The 20,815-nt window shown below is 35.9% G+C and overlaps 1 protein-coding gene across 13 annotated transcripts in view; it reads left to right on the top strand.

Annotated features, from left to right (window-relative positions):
* The window catches only part of THOC2 (THO complex subunit 2), a 110,206-nt gene that overhangs the window by 19,204 nt on the left and 70,187 nt on the right, over positions 1–20,815 (top strand). For all 13 annotated transcript variants that reach the window (XM_087859629.1, XM_087859630.1, XM_087859632.1 and 10 more), the window contains exons 3-7: positions 2,201–2,292; positions 4,990–5,041; positions 8,916–8,986; positions 9,858–9,979; positions 10,552–10,685. In XM_087859629.1, coding sequence (XP_087715755.1) covers positions 2,201–2,292; positions 4,990–5,041; positions 8,916–8,986; positions 9,858–9,979; positions 10,552–10,685 — 471 coding nt within the window. The remainder of the gene's footprint in view (positions 1–2,200; positions 2,293–4,989; positions 5,042–8,915; positions 8,987–9,857; positions 9,980–10,551; positions 10,686–20,815) is intronic.

Below are 20,815 nucleotides of genomic sequence, written 5' to 3' on the forward strand. Positions count from 1 at the left end.
TTTGTGGATGACATTGTGATTGTTTTCATGTCACTTAGTGTCAGCAAAATGACCTGGGCTATTTGTTGTCTATTGTAATCTTCTCTGATTAAGACGAGAATTTCCTCAGCTCCTATGAGTCCATATTCTTCTGGAAATTTAGTTTATGTTGTTCAGCTGTTTTGTCCTTCCAAGAGTGATAGCTTTTTTTTTTTAACTTAGTTATCTGGATAACTTTAATTTTATTTATTTATTTTAGAGGTTGCACACACTTGAGAGCAGGGAGGGGCAGAGAGAGAGGGAGAGAAGCAGACTCCCCACTGAGTGTGGAGCCTGATGCGGGGCTCAGTTGCATGAGCCTGAGATCATGACCTGAGCTGAAATCGAGTTGGACACTTAACTGACTGAGCCACCCAGGCATTCCTAGTTTTTAATTTTTTTGAAAGATTTTATTTTTAAGTCATCTCTACACCTAACGTGGGCTCGAACTCACAACCGTGAGATCAAGAGTCCCGTGCTGCACTTACTGAGCCAGCCACGTGTCCCTGGATAACTTTAAAAATGATTATTATTTATTGTAAAAGCATTTTATTAATGGAAATTGAAAGCATGAAATTGACCTCATATTTCTACCATACTAACAAATAGAAATTTTTTCCTATTCATTTTAGCTTTTATATAGTTTATTATAAGCATAGTGAAAGCATATTTATGAAAAAGGTATAGAATATGTTTAATAATGAATTCTTCATAAGGAATTGGTATACTCTGGCTGTATTTCTTTTTTTTAATATTTTTATTTTGAAGATTTTTATTTGAGAGAGAGAGAGTGAGTGAGAGAGAGAGAACACAAGTGGGGGGAGGGAGAGGGAGAAGCAGGCTCCCCACTGAGCAGGGAGCCCGATGTGGGGCTCGATCCCAGGACCCCGGGATCATGACCTGAGCTGAAGGCAGATGCTTAACTGACTGAGCCACCCAGGTGCTCTCTGGCTATATTTCTGTAGCAAATAATTTAATGAACAAATTTATTTCATTGTAAAATAATTGTAAAGGTTGTTGAAAGGGATATTGATAAAAGTTTTGATTTCTATGCTGTTCCTTTTTTATGACAAGTAGTCAAACTAAGGGAGAAGATTTTTAAATATTTGATGTTTTACTTCCTATTTTGCCCTGAAAGATTTTTGATTCCCTTCAGAAGGATAAATTGACTTTATTTTACAGCTGTTTTTAGAGATACTTGTTTTTTTACTTTTTTTTTATAATTGAAGTACAGGTGATGCATAATAAATTAGTTTCAGGTGTACAACGTAGTAATTCAACAACTCTATAACTATGCTCACCACAAGCATAGCTACCATCTGTCACCATACAGTTGTTTTTCTACTTTTAATGAGAGGAAGGAGGAAAAGTTTTCAGTGTATAGGACTAAAGAAAAATATGGCCAGAAGGAGGTATTCACGCAGCCTTTAGCTGCACCCCCCCCCCCTCTCAAATTCCTTCTCCAGGGAAGGAAGCTATGGTTATAGTGAATGAGACAATTTGTGGTTGACAGTTCTCATAAAACTGCCATGTTATGTATGTATGTATGTAATTATTTTAGTTTGAATTCTGATGAAAATAGAGGAGAAAGGGTTTAGATTTGGGGAGAAATTTCTCTGAGAGTAGGATATGGATAAAACTTGATTTTATATTGACTGGTATTCTTTGTCTCTTTTCAATGTAGCCCTGAGATTGCATTGACTATAACCTGAATATATTTAGAAAAATCTGTGAAATTTGCTGGTGAGAGAAATGGTTAAATTAGTTTATATCCACCTGCTGGAATTCCATGCACTGAAAATAATTTTGGAGACTTTGATAGCACGAGAAAATACTTTAAAAAGTGTTTGTGGGGGAATCGGAATACCAAATGATGTGCACTGTGAATGCAAATATGTAAAATATGTAGATACACAGACAAAGATTGGAAGGAAATGTTTAAGCAGTAGTTATGTTATAGTAGTGGAGTCAAGGTTAACTATTTTCTACTTTTAGTGTTGTGTTTTTGTGAAAGTAAAAGGGAAAAAATCTGCTAGAGAAAAGCATTAGAAGTATATTTTTCTTATTATTTTTGATACTTATAATTCTGAGAAGTAGGAAATACAGGGGTCTTCCCTCAGAAGGGTCTACCTTTTATGTTCAAGAGGTTGTGTTCTTACACTCTTTCTTTTATGTTCAACAGATTTCCAGCAGGCTCTTTATGAGTTATCATACCATGTCATTAAAGGAAATCTAAAGCATGAACAGGCATCTAATGTTCTTAATGACATTAGCGTAAGTATACACACACACACACACACACACGCTTTTTAATTTAATAATTATTACATATTTCTTTTTTTTTTAGTTCCATACTATTTTCTTTTTTTTTTAAGATTTTATTTATTTATTTGACAGAGATAGAGACAGCCAGCGAAAGAGGGAATACAAGTAGGGGGAGTGGGAGAGGAAGAAGCAGGCTCATAGTGGAGGAGCCTGATGTGGGGCTTGATCCCAGAATGCCGGGATCACGCCCTGAGCCGAAGGCAGACACTTAACCGCTGTGCCACCCAGGCGCCCCAATTATTACATATTTCTTTTTGCCTTTGATACAAAGATCCCTAAAGTATATAACTTGCATTTCATTTTGTTCAAAATTACAGTAGTGAATGTTTTAAGGCAATATTGGTAAGCTGTTGTTGCTAGGCTGAAATAAAGATATTTTAATCTTTTTGTCTGGTTGTGAGTAAAGCAGAAAATGTTAGGTAAGCTGAGAGGGAAAAAAAAAAAAAGCCTGCCTTGTAACAAACTCACAATATACTTAATTAAAAATGGTACTGTAAAAATAATTTGACTAGAATATTTTTCTCCCAGTGTAGTATAGCAAAACATTTTCTTTTGTTTGCAGTTATGTTTAGAAATTAAATATATTCTAAAATTTGAGGATTAAATTATTTTAAATTGAGGTTGTGTAGTTCTAATTAATGTTCACTTGATGCCAATTTTCATGTGTTTGCTGTGTTAGAAAATATTAATAGATTTTTTTTCTTACCTTTAGGTGATTTTTCTGTCTCACTCTAAATTATTTATTAGAGAATTTAAGTTAGATTCAGACCAGATACTTTTCATGGGTGTTTAGTACTTGAATTGTAAGATGAGCTCTCAAATTGTAAGAGTGTTGATTGTAAACCAGTAGTTAAGTTTCTTAAGTAGTTAAGTGGTGTATTATTCTATTATTATCAGGCTGGGTTTTAACCTTGTATAAATAAAATTATCTACCCAGTTGAGAACAGCTTTCATAATGACTGTTATTGAGGTGTAGGACCCGGAGCTTCTTGACACCAGTACGAATTTCCCTTGTTGCTTTAAGCTTCTGTAGCCTTTTTCTGTTAGGATAGGTAATCTCCTTCATATGCTTTTTGTGCTTTTCTGAGGATAGTGGTAAGGAGCTTCTATCTTTAGCTGTTGTGATTTCCCCCCCTACATATTGAAATGTATTTGAGCAGTTGAGGTTCAAATATGAGTTTCTCTTTTATCCTTAAACTTTCTCTGTCTGACCACAGCAGTATTAATTCATGTTGGAGTAGTCTGTTTTTTTTCAACAACTAATATTCCATGTTGAAAACTCTTGTCTTGCTCTTTTCTTTCTGGTCTTCAAGAAGCCTGAGTACTTGCATTCAGGTAGACATAGCAGAAGTTCATAGGCCTTAAGTAACTTTTGAGCCTGAAGTCTGGTGTGCAATTAAAGTTCTTTCATTCTGTAAATTTGCCATTGATGTAGTCTGTTTATGGATTCGATTCTAATATTTTTCCCATTTTTTGAAAGTGAGTAGTCCAAATGGACTTAATATGTATTTTGTTTTTACTTAGCTTCCCCTTTCCTTTGAGTCTTTATATATACCTTTTCAGCTGGATTGTCTTTGTCATGGCCTTCTCATGGTCCCATATCTCACTGTCCCATATCTTAGCCGTGGAAGCTTCTCTTGCATGTCTCTTACAGCTGCCAGGTTTTTTTGTTGTTGTTGTTAGGATTGTATTTCTTTCCTTTACTCTCTGAAAATAGGCTAGTTTAAGGGTTGCTATAGTGCCAGCAAACTAATTGCAGTGATTGAACTGTGATCCTTACTAATGGAAAATGGCTCTAAAATTGGGCATGGGAGCAAGAAGTCAGGAGACAAATCTAGAATAAGTGTTGAAGTTTTCATACAGAAATGAGGGGAGAATTTTGACTTAGTTTCTGCAAGTCTACAAACATCAGTGCATAAAGAAAATAAAGATGGATTTTTGGTAATCGTTTCCATTTTCAGAAAATCTTGAGTTACGGAATGACAGCTTGTGATTGTTTTTGTATTTTTTTAGATTTCTATTCTGATACCACTAGGACTTTTGTATAAATCAGTGTTGATTCAGGCATGAGCACAACATTTAAAGTTGTAGATGAAAAATGTACCGTTTTTAACAGTAGATTTAAGGTACCCAAATTCCAGTGGTTTTTAACATGGAAACCTCATTGGATAAGTGTCATTCATTTGTGCTCGTTAATATTTCCTGAGGGTTTTTTTTTTAAGATTTTATTTATTTATTTGACAGAGACAGCCAGCCAGAGAGGGAACACAAGCAGGGGGAGTGGGAGAGGAAGAAGCAGGCTCATAGCGGAGGAGCCTGATGTGGGGCTCGATCCCAGAACGCTGGGATCACGCCTTGAGCTGAAGGCAGACGCTTAACCGCTGTGCCACCCAGGCGCCCCTCCTGAGGTTTTTTTAATCAAGTTTTTTATCCAGTTTTTTCATGGTAGACATTTAAAAATTTTTTCCAACTCTTGTCTTTTTCTATTTTCTCTGTCTTATGAAACTTGGATTTTATTATTTGTCAACATAGGGGTGTTGGGGTTTTGTTAGGTTTTAAGTTTTACTGAAGAGTATTATTCTGAAATCGTACTTGCTGGTGTGCTATTCTTGTATTTACTATGAATAATTATATTTTTATAATTAGGAATTTCGTGAGGATATGCCCTCCATTCTTGCTGATGTATTCTGCATATTAGGTACGTATCAAGCCTTCATTTCACCTTTAAAAGTGCTATTTGATAGATTAATGTACTGTGTTTAAATAAAATTTTTTCTTTCAAACCATTTGTAGAAACTAGACTATATTGTTTTTTTTACTTTATAGATAATATAGTGTTTTAAGTCATGTGAGTATGATCACTGCTTATAAACTAGCTTTAGATATAGTTTATAATGATAATGGCAATAATAGATAATAGTTTATAATGATAATGGCAATATTAATGTAGATGCTATTTTTGCAGAATATGTTTATATAAAATTGAGCTAAATTAAGTCATTTCAAGTAAAAAAAAAAGCTAAGTTTTTTGAAGTTCAGTTAGTCTGAATTATTCAGATTTTAGTAACTACGTAATTAATCTTACTCAGTGGAAGTTATCAGTGAATGTCAGAATCTCAAGCTTAGGACACTCAAGAGATATTTACTTTGCTATTATACTCTTTTGATTCTTCTTAATTTTAGAAAGAGCAAGAAGAGCCAAAGTAATCAAAAGTACTTTTGTTTTGAGGATGAGAAACCAGCTTTGGAAATAGCATCTTCTCTATTTGTCCAGAATAAATAAGAATTTATGCAAGATAAAAAAGGAATATTTCTTTGACTTAGAACAAAAGGTAGTGTCCCTCCATGGGAAGCATGGATTTAAAAAATAATGTATATTATAAATTTATTTCTCTTAATTTTAGATTTGAATTAAAATAACTTTGAGCACAGTTTTCCCCATCAGTGTTATGCTTTCTATAACTTTGATCTAATAGAAACCTTTACCAGACATTATAATATTCACTTTAAAATAAGACATCCTCTGAGAGTTTGTCAAGCTGGAGTGAATTAATTTAGCTCATTAATCTTAATTCCTAGAATAGATAGGTTACTTAAATGTCTTACTGAGAATCTGGGAATTTGATCTTATCAAATCTGAATGCCTGATGCTTCATCCTTCAGGATGTTTTAAGATTTCATAACAGCAGTAATGTCAGGAACAGGTCAAAATGTATGTGGACTGTGAGTGATAAATGAAAAGAGCAGACCACTGATGGGGTGACCACATGTCCCACTTTTGTTTTGTTTTCCCTGGCATAATTAATTGTGCCTTATTTTGATTTTAAAACTCACCTGGTTTGGATCCTAAAGTTCATACTGTCTATTGAATTGATTTATGCCAGCAATAACAACAAAACCTTTTAAGCTTAATTTTTTAAAGTAGGCACTAAAGGTATTACATTTTGTTACATATAAATATAGCTTGAAACAAGTTTAAAAATTTTTAAAAATTGTTTTTACTATAATCTTGTAGGACTGAAAGAGTGATTTGTAGGTAACATTTTGTGGAAGCTGTTGTTCCTTGATAGTGTCAGGAGTATATTTTATGTCTTTTTTTGGGTAATCATCAACTCTCAGCTTATTAGTAAGTTCCAATAATTTCTTTGTTGATTTATTCTATTAGGATATAGTTTCCCTTCATAGTTACTTAGTAATATGAATTATTGGTACAAGTCATTGCTTTTTACTATTAACATGAATTTATGAGGTTGTTGGATGCTCTTGAAAAATTTCTTTTAGCCTATCCAGTCAATTTTTACAAGCAAGATTAGAATGGCAAACTTAGAGAATTTCCCTCACCTGTCCCCTCACTCACCCACCCTCACCGTTAGCAGAAAAAAAAATGATCGAAGGATGACCCCAGACCAAACTAGGGGAAGAGGAGTAAGAATGGGAGTTACCTCTAATAATGATAATGGCAGTAATAATGTAGTTGCTATTTTTGGAGCACTTTCTATGTTCTAAGCATTGTGTTATGCATTTAATTTCATTTTAATCTTTATAGCAACTTCTGTAAAGTAGGTATACAGATCGGAAAATTGAAGGTCAGAGAAGGGATTTTTCAAGGCCACATAAACAGTAAAACAGGGTTTGAACCTGGGTCTTTTTGGTTCCAGAGCCCATAATTTTTTTACTATATCATGTTGTCTTTCTAATATCTTAAAAGTTGTAAGAAAAATCATTGCTGTATTTTCCTGGTTAAGATAACAGTTTTCTTTGAAAGACTAATTATGTAAGGATGACAGGGCCTGAGAGCTATATTAACCTGGAGAGGGAAGTCTGATGTAACTTGATGCACTGATGGGACATCTTAGCTGGAGTGGGTGGTTGGTCATACTAGGACCTAGAGTTTGAAATGGTTGAGGGCTTTTTAGTAAAATCATAGGGGAAATGAAAGAGAATTTACTAGGTACTGATTCAGGGTTGATGAATTAGGGATAATGAATGAATTTATTAGAATAGCGTCATTAGGACAAAAAGAAGAAAGAAGCAGGGAAGACGTAATTGTGATATTACAGTCCTGTATTGATTGTTGAGATAGCTCAGCAAAGAAGTTTACTGAGGTCCTAGTAAGCATTTCTTAACGTGGTCAGAACCCAGAGAGTGGTATCTTGATCAGGTCAGACAGCTAAAAGGAGAACAGACTTGGTTTGAGAAGGATGAACCCGCCACCCACGTACTCTGATCTTAGGGACTTTGGGGGTAGATCTTAGGGACTTTTGGGCCTTGGTAGATAGATGTTGGTTAAAAGAATGGGCCCAATTTAGTCCTGACCCCTCAAGATCAGTTCCTTGAAGTTCTAGCCTGAGGAGGGACCAGAAGACCAGATAACAGGGAGACAACTACAAGTCCTTGGAAGGGACTGATGAGATACACATGGATTAAAAGTCTAATTGAGTGAATGAGATTGTATTGCAGTTTATGTTGTATAAATTATACCCTGAAATTCTCTTAATAGGCTTCAGCTGACCATGTGCTTAGCTACAGTGGCCAGGATATCAGGAAATGACACTGTCCAAGATGGGAAAGGGGAGAAGGGCCAAGAAAATGTGGATATGTTTGATAATAAATTCCTTTCTCTTTTGATTCTCAGTGATGGCAGTAGAAAGTAAACTGAAGCAAATCAGTGAGTGGTAGGACGTTTGGGGAGAACTGTAGGACCCTTAGAAGACAATTTTATTATACCACTAAAATTGGTGTCTCTTGTAAATTATGAGTTGACCTTAATATAATAGTATGTAATCATTAAAGCAATAATCCTGAGATCAGCTTTGTAATCCTGTCAGTCCTGGTTGAATTTTTTGATGCTTGGCAGGAAGAGCTAATTGTTTTATTTCCTCCATACTGCATAAAATTGTTTGGCAAATTTTCTGAATAATCTCCTGAAACTTGGAGATCTCAATTTCTTAATATTTCAATAGGAAGAAAATAAAAATCATGAATAAATTTTTGTTTGCTGACTAGAATTGTAATTCAAAATGGGATTTTAAAAATGTTCTTTTAATACTGTCTTTTTGTAGAGTTGATGGCCGGGTAGTTTGGTTAGGACATGGTACCAAGGTGGCCAAGGTCAAAGGTTCTGTCTTCACAAGTAATAGGATCTTTAGTGTTAGAAGACATCTTTGTTGTCACCTAGTTCAACTTTCCACCTAAAGAAGGAATCTCTTCTTTAGCTCTCTGACATGTTGTCATTTAAACTTTGCTCGAATATTTCCATTTTTGAAAACATTACTTTTTTGAAGTTGTGTTGTTTCCAGTGCCATAGCATGTAACTCCTGTGTAATCAACTTACATTTTACGGATATGCCATTGGTCACAGGGTCAGTTTCCAGATCAGGAGAAATTAATTCTGAGCATTCATATGCATATGAATGACAGCTCCTGCTTACTATAATTGCAAATTTTTTTCCAATTTCAGAATGAGGCATTTTAAAATTAGTTTTAAAGAAAATAAGTATCTTATTATAGTGCTGGGGACAGTCTAGAAAAATCAATCAAACTTTCGTCTTTTTTTTCTTCCATCATTATAGATATTGAGACAAATTGTTTAGAAGAAAAAAGCAAGAGAGACTATTTTACACAATTGGTATTAGCATGTTTGGTAAGTTATAAAAAATACTTTCCCTTTCTAGATTTTTACATTGAACAGTTGTAATCACAGTTAATCATGTTAAGGGAGGAGGATATTGACATTCAATTGGCTATTCATTATAAGGTGAGATTTGGATTTTCAGATGGAATGCTTTGTAAAATTAGACATGCTAATTATTTCTGTGAAATTTGCATGCTTCGTATCACTTAAACTATATGTATATATCAAACTTTTGGTGATATTCCTGACCTAGTAAGTTCCTAAATAAGGAAAAGGTAAGCATCTGTCAAGTGAGTAGAAATGATGCGGACAACTTTTAAACTGAATAGCTTTTCATAAACTCTTTATTATGCAAGGAGAAAAAGCAGAGGTAGTTTAAAAATAATAAATTCTAGAACTTGTCATAATCATTGTCTAGTAAACCATTTTATGTTAACAAATTTAGAACCAAGGAGAAATGCTATTACTCAGATCTGGAAGATGTCCTTGTCTTCGCTGTACTAGAATTTGACCTAAACAGTAGAAACTAATGAAGGCTGAAGTGCTGTATTAATCTTAAAGGAAAATTCAGTTGACAAACAGTTTTAATCAAAATTTTATCTGTAGTTCTTGTCATTTGTAGGCTGTGTACAGCATGCATATAATTTTTTAGTGAGTTTTATTTAAAGAGCTGTATGTCACATTTTTCAATATTTGGGGCATCATCATTTTTGTTAAATTGAAGTTCCAGGCTTTTTTTTTTTTTAATAAATTGAAGGTTTTGATATATATTTAATGTGATTTTGATGTTCTTATTTGGGAAAATTATTTTGAATGTATTTAAATTGTGGATGTATTAGAATGCTAAGGAATAAATGGCCTTTAATATTTTTTAATACAGTATTTAGTTTCAGACACAGTTCTAAAGGAACGCCTGGATCCAGAAACATTGGAATCATTAGGGCTTATCAAACAATCACAGCAGTTCAATCAAAAGTCGGTTAAAATCAAGACAAAACTCTTGTAAGTACATGTATCTTTATGTTGCTGATCAAGTATCTGAGTATGTTTCCTTAGTTCTCATTTTGAATTCTAGATGTTTGGCAGTTTGAAGATTTTTTTGTTGTTGTTGCTGTTAGCACGTCTTGTGTTTTTTCCTTTTAAAAGAAGCCTAGGATTACTGAGTCAGCAGTGAACTTCACCTGTGTGAAACCAATGTTAAGTTTTTTCCATATTAGAAGTTAAAATATTATTCATTGCTTTTATTATTACCAATAAAATAATTTACAAGTATGGCTATACTCTAGGGTATATTCTTAGTCAACGATGGAAAGAGTGACATGTTATTGTTCTTTGGGATTAGCAGTATTCTTTCTTTGTGTTACTGGTTTTCCCTGTGTAATTAACATTGGGGTGTCTCTTATGAATCACTGTTATTTTCTGTTTTAAAAGATATACAAAGAAGTAAACTTTCAACAACTATTCTTATAATTGTTCTATATAAGAGAGAGAAAATTCGATGAGAAGAATACAGTACTTGTATGCAAGCTTGTTAATTGAATTAATTTTATCCCCTTTATGATGTTTAATTTCAGTTATAAGCAGCAAAAATTCAATTTGTTAAGAGAAGAGAATGAAGGTTATGCCAAGCTGATTGCTGAATTGGGGCAAGATTTATCTGGAAATATTACTAGTGATTTAATCTTAGAAAATATAAAATCTTTAATAGGTAAGACATATATCTAATAATAGTATGTGTTACTAAGCTTTTTTTTTTTTTGTTACTAAGCTTTTTTAAACTGTTGGAGAATATCCATAAAGACAAAATGAATGCATTTCCCCTTATAGGTTTCTTTTTTTCAATTAAGAAATGAGAGCGGTGTCTAGCTTGTACTTTTAAGATTTTATCAGTACTAATAAATAACATTTAGGATGATATTTATGAGAAATCTTTTTGCTACTGTTACCTGTGTGTTTGTATTCATTTCTTTTTTTAAATTTTTATTATTTTTTTAATTGTTTCAGGGGTACAGGTCTGTGATTTATCAGTCTTACACAATACACAGCACTCACCACAACACATACCCTCCCCAATGTCCATCACCAAGCCACCCCATTCCTCCCACCCCCCTCCACTCCAGCAACCCTCAGTTTGTTTCCTGAGATTAAGAGTCTCTTATGGTTTCTCTCCCTCTTTGGTTTCGTCTTGTTTCATTTTTTTTTCTCTTCCCCTATAATTCTCTGCCTTGTTTCTCAAATTCCACATATCAGTGAGATCATATGATAATTGTCTTTCTCTGATTGACTTATTTTGCTTAGCTTAATACCCCCTAGTTCCATCCACGTTGTTGCAAATGGCAAGATTTCATTTTTTGATGGCTGCATAATATTCCAGTGTGTGTGTGTGTGTGTACACATCTTCTTTATCCGTTCATCTGTTGATGGACATCTGGGCTCTTTCCGTAGTTTAGCTATTGTGGACATTGCTGCTATAAATATTGGGGTCCAGGTGCCCCTTCAGATTACTACATTTGTATCTTTGGGGTAAATACCCAGTAGTGCAATTGCTGGGTCTTAGGGTAGCTCTATTTTCAACTTTTTGAGGAACCTCCATACTGTTTCCCAGAGTGACTGCACCAGCTTGCATTCCCACTGACAGCGTAGGAGGGGTCCCCTTTCTCCACATCCTCGCCAACATCTGTCATTTCCTGACTTGTTAATTTTACCCATTCTGACTGGTGTGGGGTGGTATCTCATTGTGGTTTTGATTTGTATTTCCCTGATGCCAAGTGATGTTGAGCACTTTTTCATGTGTCTATTGGCCATTTGGATGTCTTCTTTGGAGAAATGTCTGTTCATGTCTTCTGCCCATTTCTTGATTGGATTATTTGTTCTTTGGGTGTTGAGTTTGTTAAGTTCTTTATAGATTTTGGATACTAGCCCTTTATCTGATATGTCATTTGCAAATATCTTCTCGCATTCTGTCAGTTGTCTTTTGGTTTTGTTGACTGTTTCCTTTGCTGTGCAAAAGCTTTTCATCTTGACGAAGTCCCAATAGTTCATTTTTGCCCTTGCTTCCCTTGCCTTTGGCCATGTGTCTAGGAAGAAGTTGCTGCGGCTGAGGTCGAGGAGCTTGCTGCCTGTGTTCTCCTCAAGGATTTTGGTGTATTCCTGTCTCACATTTAGGTTTTCCATCCACTTTGAGTCTGTTTTTGTGTATGGTGTAAGGAAATGGTCCAGTTTCATTCTTCTGCATGTGGCTGTCCAGTTTTCCCAACACCAATTGTTGAAGGGACTGTCTTTTCCATTGCATGTTCTTCCCTGCTTTTTTGAAGATTAGTTGACCATAGAGTTGAGGGTTCATTTCTGAGTTTTCTGTTCTGTTCCATTATCCACGTGTCTGTTTTTGTGCCAGTACCATACTGTCTTGATGATTACAACTTTGTAATATAGCTTGAAGTCCAGAATTGTGATGCCACCAGCTTTGGTTTTCTTCTTCAACATTCCTCTGGCTATTTGGGGGCTTTTCTGGTTCCATACAAATTTTAGGATTATTTGTTTCATTTCTGTGGAAAAAAAAGTTGATGGTATTTTGATAGGGATTGCATTGAATGTGTAGTTTGCTCTAGGTAACATAGACATTTTAACAATATTTGTTCTTCCAGTGCATGAGTATGGAACGTTTTTCCATTTCTTTGTGTCTTCCTTGGATTTCTTTCATGAGTATTCTATAGTTTTCTGAGTACAGATGTTTTGCCTCTTTGGTTAGATTTATTCCTAGGTATCTATGGCTTTGGGTGCAGTTGTAAGTGGGATCGACTCCTTAATTTCTCTTTCTTTGTTTCATTGATAGTGTATAGAAATGCAACTGATTTCTGTGCATTGATTTTATATCCTGCCACTTTACTGAATTCCTGTATGAGTTCTAGCAGTTTTGGGGTGGAGTCTTTTGGATTTTCCACATAAAGTGTCATATCATCTGCAAAGAGTGAGAGTTTGACTTCTTCTCTGCCGATTTGGATGTCTTATATTTCTTTTTGTTGTCTGATAGCTGAGACTAGGACTTCTAGTACTATGTTGAAGAGCAGTGGTGATAGTGGACATCCCTGCCATGTTCCTGACCTTAAGGGAAAAGCTCTCAATTTTTCCCCCATTGAGAATGATATTCACTGTGGGTTTTTCATAGATGGCTTTTATGATATTGAGGTATGTACCCTCTATCCCTACGCTGTGAAGAGTTTTAAGAAAGGATGCTGTACTTTGCCAGATGTTTTTTCTGCATCTATTGAGAGTATCATATGGTTCTTGTCCTTTCTTTTGTTAATGTAGTGTATCACATTGATTGATTTGCGGATGTTGAACCAACCTTGCAGCCCAGGAATAAATCCCACTTGGTCGTGGTGAATAGTCCTTTTAATGTACTATTGGATCCTATTGGCTAGTATTTTGGTGAGAATTTTTGCATCCATGTTCATCAAGGATATTTGTCTGTAATTCTCCTTTTTGGTGGGGTCTTTGTCTGGTTTTGGGATCAAGGTAATGCTGGCCTCATAAAGTGAGTTTGGAAGTTTTCCTTCCATTTCTATTTTTTGGAACAGTTTCAGAAGAATAGGTATTAATTCTTCTTTAAATGTTTGATAGAATTCCCCTGGGAAGCCATCTGGCCCTGGGCTCTTGTTCGTTGGGAGATTTTTTATTACTGCTTCAATTTCCTTGCTGGTTATGGGTCTGTTCAGGTTTTCTGTTTCTTCCTGGTTCAGTTTTGGTAGTTTATACGTCTCTAGGAATGCATCCATTTCTTCCAGATTGTCTAATTTGTTGGTATATAGTTGCTCATAATATGTTCTTACAGTTGTTTATATTTCTTCGGTGTTGCTTGTGATCTCACCTCTTTCATTCATGATTTTATTTATTTGGGTCCTTTCTCTTTTCTTTTTCATAAGTCTGGCCAGAGGTTTATCAGTCTTATTAATTCTTCCAAATAACCAGCTCCTAGTTTCATTAATCTGTTCTACTCTTTTGGTTTCTATTTCATTGATTTCTGCTCTGATCTTTATTATTTCTCTTCTGGGTGTTTTTATTAATTTCTGTTCTCTCTAGTATTTCTATTTTTAAGTATTTCTCAGTTTTAGAGAGGGCAGAAAATAAGTAAGCAGATGTGAAACTTCAATAAAATCTTCATCGAACTCTTGAAACATGGAGATGTTTAGTTCTTTTGAGCTTGATTTAAAAAATACCTTTACAAGGGACGTTGATACATACCTTATTTTATCTTTACAATAGTCTGTTAAAATAAGTGCGGCAGATGTTGTAAAAGATAGGGAAGTGTTATTTTCCCTACCTTTTAAATAGAATTTCTTCAGCACTGTTCTTTTTATTTGCATTGAGCATTTGGAGGAAATAGTTGGCTTTTGTAGAAAGGAGGAATGAATGGTAGAAAAATAGGATAATCCTGATTTTTCGTAATGGATAGAGTTTTTGCTATTTGTTAGGTGTTGTGCTATCTTAGGGAAGATTTCACAACTCCTAGATGTCTTAGATTTTGAGACCTGTTAGAGAAGTCATGTTCCCTGCTTTACTGGTTATATTTTAGGGGATGCTTTTGCTCCACTTCTTAGTTTTTTTCCTCCACTTTTGAAATTTATGTATGACTAAGAAAGAGAAGAAGTGTACCAATCCTCATTCCCTTCCTCCATTCCTATGTTTGGGGACCCAGATAAAACTAGATTTGCTACAGTTATCTTTGTTTTTGGCTTAGACTTTTGGTGATCAGCAGGTGTAGCAGGTAAGGAGCTTTTACTTTAAATTTATCACTTTTAAGTTTTTATTTAAATTGAAGTTAGTTAACACAGTATAATATTAGTTTCAGGTATACAATGTAGTGGTTCAACACTTCCGTGCCACACCCAGTGCTCACCACAACAAGTGCATTACTTAATTCCCATCACCTATTTCACCCCTCCCCCCCACCTTTGAAGTGAGTCTAGTTCTGGCAGCTGATTTACTCTCTTTGCTGCTTCCTCCTGTTGTCAATTTACCACCAAGACTGGTAGCCCATGGGCTGCAGGGCTCTTGCTTATCTTTGTGGCAGTGACCTATTTTTAAAAAGCCTCCTTGTAGGGTTTCCTTTCTGTTCTTCTCAGGGTAGGCTCTACATTTTTCTTGCAGCATTTTGATCTAGCTTGAGATGCTTGCTTGGCAATATTGCTTTCCTACAGGTTTGTCTTTCCTTACATCCTACCATGTACTCTTTTAAGATGATATTTCTCACATAAAAATTTTTATGCTGGGGCACCTGGGTGGCTCAATCAGTTGAGAGTCTGCTGTCGGCTCAGGTCATGATCTCCAGGTCCTGGGTCCAGCCCAGGGCTTCCTGCTCAGCGGGGAGTCTGATTCTCTCACCCCCCCCACTCCTCTTCCCCTCCCCACTGCTCCTTCTCTCTCTCAAATAAATAAAATCTTTTAAAAAATAAAAAATTTCATGCTATGTGAGTTCCTCAGTTGTTTTTGTTTCTGTTTTATCTGTTTGTTGACATTTCTAGTCTGTGCTTGTTTCTTCTAATTTTTGTCCTTGTGGCTTTATACCTTTTTAGTACTTTGTTATTTTAGTAACATTTCAAAGAGGGATTTTCTTGAAGTTATGCTTTTATCTAACTGGGAAAATATACACTACTTTCTTATCTTGAACTTGGCTCTCCTACAGAACAGGTTATGTTACTATCTCTGAAGAACAATGTTGTGGTCACAACTGCAAGCTCATGATATACATGGATATTCTATGAATATAAAGAATTTGATTTCTTGGGCTAAACCCCTGTTCTAGTCTATTAAGTGAACTCCCAAGCACACTAGGCCAGAAGCACTTAGGTGTAATCTCCTCAGTATAGCCTTCCCTGGTCACCCCCCTCAGCACTCCCTTTTATTCACTGTGTTTTCTTCTGAGCACTTATAACCATATAACATGAAATGCAGTTTATTCTCTACCCCCCCTGGAATGTAAGCTTCATGAAAATAGTGGTTTTTGTTTTGTTTAGTACCTCTAACCTCAGTGCCTGGTATGTAGGTGCCAAATAAATAACTTGTTGAAAAATGAATGAAAATTCTCTCTTTCTTGTAGAGTTCATAGTGATTCTTAGCCTCTTTCCCTTGACATAGAGGATTTTAGTAAGCTCATCTCCCTGACTCAGTGTTTGTTTCTCTCTGGCTTGCTGAGTCTATCCTCTCCTCCATTGTCTGAGAAAGGAATTTTTCATTGACATGAAAATTGAGGTTAAGACTCCAATTCCAGTGAGTACTCTTTCAGTGTTAAAACTTATTGGATTTCCCCTCAGTGCAGACTCCGTGCAGGCCTTGTCTCATCTGGCCAGAGCAGTTCACTGACACAGCATCTTATTTTCAAGGCATCTTTGAACAATTTTCCCCTTGTTTATTCCTATTGTTTTCTCTGTGGGAGCAGTCGGGACATAATACCTCATACAAAGCTATCTCAGGTCTGATCTCCTTCACTAGCCATTGGCAGAACTGATACCTAGTTTGGGAGGGAGGTATGCATTTAAATGCACTTACATTTCAGGGCACTTGGTCTGATCAGGAGAAATCCTTATTTATCATCCTTTATTTAAAAGCTAGTCATTTGCACCCTAAAAGATTCTGGCACATCAAAATGTTTATATCCTAAATATAATAAGGTTTATATCCTGTCAGATAGGGACTGTTTATTGCATGAGTACGCAAAGAAGGAGGATCATTATGAGTCCTCATGGTGGTTGTGATCTTAAGTCTGACAGTAAATTTGAGAAACTTATTAAATGGGAAAGGATAATGATTAGTAGGCTCTTTAGCTACCAAGTCATAGACTCCATTCAAATGAACCCTGCATCAAGATGGCAAAAAGCATCTTTTAGAAATTCAAGGAAAGATAGCAGAGATGGATACCTTTGCTTGTTGAGCTAAACTATAACTCTACTCTTCTGAATGCCCTTCCAGAAAAGCAATAGGTATTCCTTTTCTTTCTTTTAAATTAGGAGTCAGCAATTTTTTTCTCCAAAGGGTGGGGTAGTAAATATTTATTTGCTTTGTGGGCCATGTGGTCTCTGTTGCAACTACTCAACTCTGCCAGTGTAGTTTGAAAGTAGCCATAGACAATATGTAAATAAATGTGTTCTAGTACAACTTTATTTGTAGAAACCGAATGGATTTGACCCACAGGCTACACTGTGCTGATTTCTTTTTTTTTTTTTTTTAAAGATTTTATTTATTTATTTGACAGAGATAGAGACAGCCAGCGAGAGAGGGAACACAAGCAGGGGGAGTGGGAGAGGAAGAAGCAGGCTCATAGCAGAGGAGCCTGATGTGGGGCTCGATCCCAGAACGCCGGGATCACGCCCTGAGCCGAAGGCAGGCGCTTAACCGCTGTGCCACCCAGGCGCCCCGACTGTGCTGATTTCTAAATCAAAATTAGTCATGGAGCTAGCTAACTTGAGTTAGCTTTAGGGAGTGGAAATGGTGGAAGTGGTTCTTCCTGGTTTCGGGTTTAGTGGTCCAGGATCTTTTTGGCCTAGGCTCTAACCCTTTCCTACTCACCCAGAACCAGAGCCCTCACCCAAAACCAGAGCCCTCTTCACCAAACCTCAGGACCTTAATTTGTTGCCTGGTGTCCAAAGTTGTAGATTTGGCTGGGGGTGGGGAAAGGTAGGGTGAGAATCTCTGCACCTTCAGTTTCACAAGTCCTCTTGGTTGTTTGGCAAGTAACCTGAGAAACATTAAAAACAAAAGACCCCAAGCCAAATGATTCTTGGGCCTACTGTGGGACATTTAACCATTTTGACTAAGTTATTTTGAGTGTACTTAGTATTTTATTTTTGGACCAATCTGGATGTAAGGGCCATTCAGCCTAGAAGCATCTTATCTTTGTGTCAGCTGTCTGCTATCTCTTGGAAAGGGAAGCCAGTTGACTACCTTCTTTGTGTTTCTGCTTTATTGAAGTTTCTTTACTGTATACTAGTTATAAAGAAGTTTTTTTCTGCTAGGAAAAAGGACAGCAGTTGGTGTTCTCAAGCACAGATTTCTTTTCTTACAATTATACTTGTATTTTATTAGGTGCATTTCGCTGCATCTTGGTTCTCTGATTCTTTGCTTGAGATGCACAGTTTTTTGCAAATACTATTTCTTAGAAATAATCTAGCATAGGTTTTTATTAGCCTGTTTTAGTCCATTTGGACTGCTGTAACAAGTTACCACAGACTGGGTGGCTTACAAACAACAGAAATTTAGCTCTCACAGTTCTGGAGGCTGGAAGTCCAAAATCAGGGTGCCAACATGGTTGGGTTCTTGGTGAAGGCCTCCTCTGGGTTGCAGACTTCTGACTGCTTGCTTTATCCTCACATGGTGGAAGGGGCAGGGGAGCTCTCTTTTAAGGGCATTAATCTCATTCACGAGAGCTCTGCTCTTGTGACCTAATCACCTCTCAAAGGCCCCACCTCCTAAATACCATCACATTGGGGATCAGAATTTCCATATAAGAATTTTTGGTGGGGGAGGCACAAGCATTCAGATTACAGCATAGCCTGTTTCTAAAGTAATTCTAGATGCCAGATTATGTCCTTTTGTTCAAAACATGGTTTTTCTCTGTCTCATAAGGTCCTCTCTGTCTGGAACATGATGATTAAAGCTATTCTGTTTTCTTGTCTGAAGTGTACAGGTTGGACATCTCTCCCAGTCATGTTTACAATATTATCTTGGGATTTTTTTTTCTGTTAGGAATCTCCATTTGGCATATTCCTCCAACAGCCATTGTCAGTTTAATCAATACTTTTTTTTTTTTTTGCCTCTAGTTGCAGTCACTTGCTCTAATAATGACTAGTGTCATCTTGTCTATCTTTGGGAAAACTTCAGTTACTTTTTCAGCGCATTTCTAAAAAGATGTGTCATCCAAAAGGTGTGAACTCTCTTTTAGGCATTTTATTAATCTCCATATTACAAGTACCTGGCACATAGCAGGTGGTTATTTAATGTTTATTTAAATGAAGGAATGCATCCATGGCCATTACAGCTCTGCCACTTCTTTATTTTTCCACTTGTTCTCTTCTAGTGTGGTTCCCTGTTTGTTCCTCAGAAGACATAAAGGCATTATATGTGTGTATATATCCCTGATGTAGCTGGTGATAGAGGTAGGGAGCTAGGCTTACGATCTCTTTCAGGATCACATGACTGTTGATGTTTGGGGTAGAGAAAAACTTTTCTAAGATGTTTGAGCACAAGAGTGCCTATGTTCTACCACAGCTGCCATTAGGAAAAAAAATTATTTTGGACATTCTAAGCTTACTGATTGTTACTAGAGTCTTATTCTATATGAAATAGCTTAACTATTACCTAGCAAATCTTTAAGGTTTAAAAATCATTTTCTAAATCCATGGTTTGGTTACTTTTTCTATCTTATGGAGCAAAGGTCATTCTAGTTGGCTGCACTAAACTTGAGACGCTTAATAGAAAATTCATAAGCCAGTTTTTCTTTTGTGAAAGATGCAAAGGTTGATATCTGTTATAAATAAAAGTACATATCTTCTCTTTTAGATTACTGCCTTAAATTGCACCTGGAAAGAAACAGGTAGTTAGTTGACAGTACAGATCACCGATAGAATAACCTTGATGCAGTAAAACTGTTAAAGCATAATGAAGGTGGTTCACCCTGTAGCACATTGAAAATATAAATTTTAGGGGCACCTGGGTGGCTCAGTTGGTTAAGCGTCTGCCTTTGGCTCAGGTCATGATCCTAAAGTCCTGGCATCAAGCCCTGCATCGGACTCCCTGCTCAGCCGGGGAGTCTGCTTTTCCCTCTGCCCCTCACCCTGCTCGTGCTCTCTCTCTCATACAGTCTGTCTCTCAAATAGATAAATAAAATCTTTTAAAAAAAAAGTAAAGAAACTTTAAAGCAAATGAAGCATAACATTCCCATGTAACATGTTGTTCTAGTCGTAGCTTGATGGGTAATTATAAACCAGCAATTTTTTCAAAATTATATTTAACGTATCTTTTGTCATCTCTGATACAGTATTTTTATTTGGTGATTGGATTTTTATATTTAGTAAATTAGGAGCAGTTATAAGGCTGAAGAATTTGCTAGGTCTTACTTTCACAATTTTTATTGTCAGTGTTAGAACAGTTTGGAGGCATTTTTTTCAGTTTTATTGAGTCATACTTGACATAAATAAACTGCGTATTTAAAGTGTACAATTTGAGTTATAACATGTATGCATCTGTGAAAACATCACCGCAATCTAGATAATGCACATTTACCACTGCCCCCTTCCCCCAAATTTCTTCTTGTCCCTTTGTGTTTCATCCTCTTTCACTCTGTTTCCCCCTCTCCAGGCAACCACTGATCTGTTTTCTGTCACTATAAATTAGTTTGCATTTTCTAGAATTCTTTTATAAATGGAATCATATAGTGAGTATTCTTTTTTTTGTCTGGGTTTTTCATTCAGCATAATTAGTTTGTGATTCATCCATGTTTTTGCTTGTATTATTAGTTCTTTCCTTGTTATTTCTGAGTAGTAGTCTACTGTATATACTACAGTTGTACTGTAGTCCAGTTTGTCTGTTTACATGCTGGTAGACATTTGAGAGTGTACTATTATAAATAAAGCTGTTATCAAAGACATTTTTACAAGTCTTTGTATGAACGTAGACATTTATTTCTCTTGGGTAAATACTTAGGAATGAAATGGCTGGGTCATAGGGTAGTTATAAGTTTAATTATTAAGGAAATTGCCAGTTTTACAAAGTAGTTGTGCCATTTTACATTTTGTATTTCCACCAACAGCCTTTAAAAATTCTATTTGCTATTTTGGAGTCACTTTT

The sequence above is a fragment of the Ursus americanus genome, chromosome X, assembly GCF_024610735.1.
Source record: "Ursus americanus isolate L20-20 chromosome X, mUrsAme1.1.p, whole genome shotgun sequence".
Taxonomy (NCBI): Eukaryota; Metazoa; Chordata; class Mammalia; order Carnivora; family Ursidae; genus Ursus; species Ursus americanus.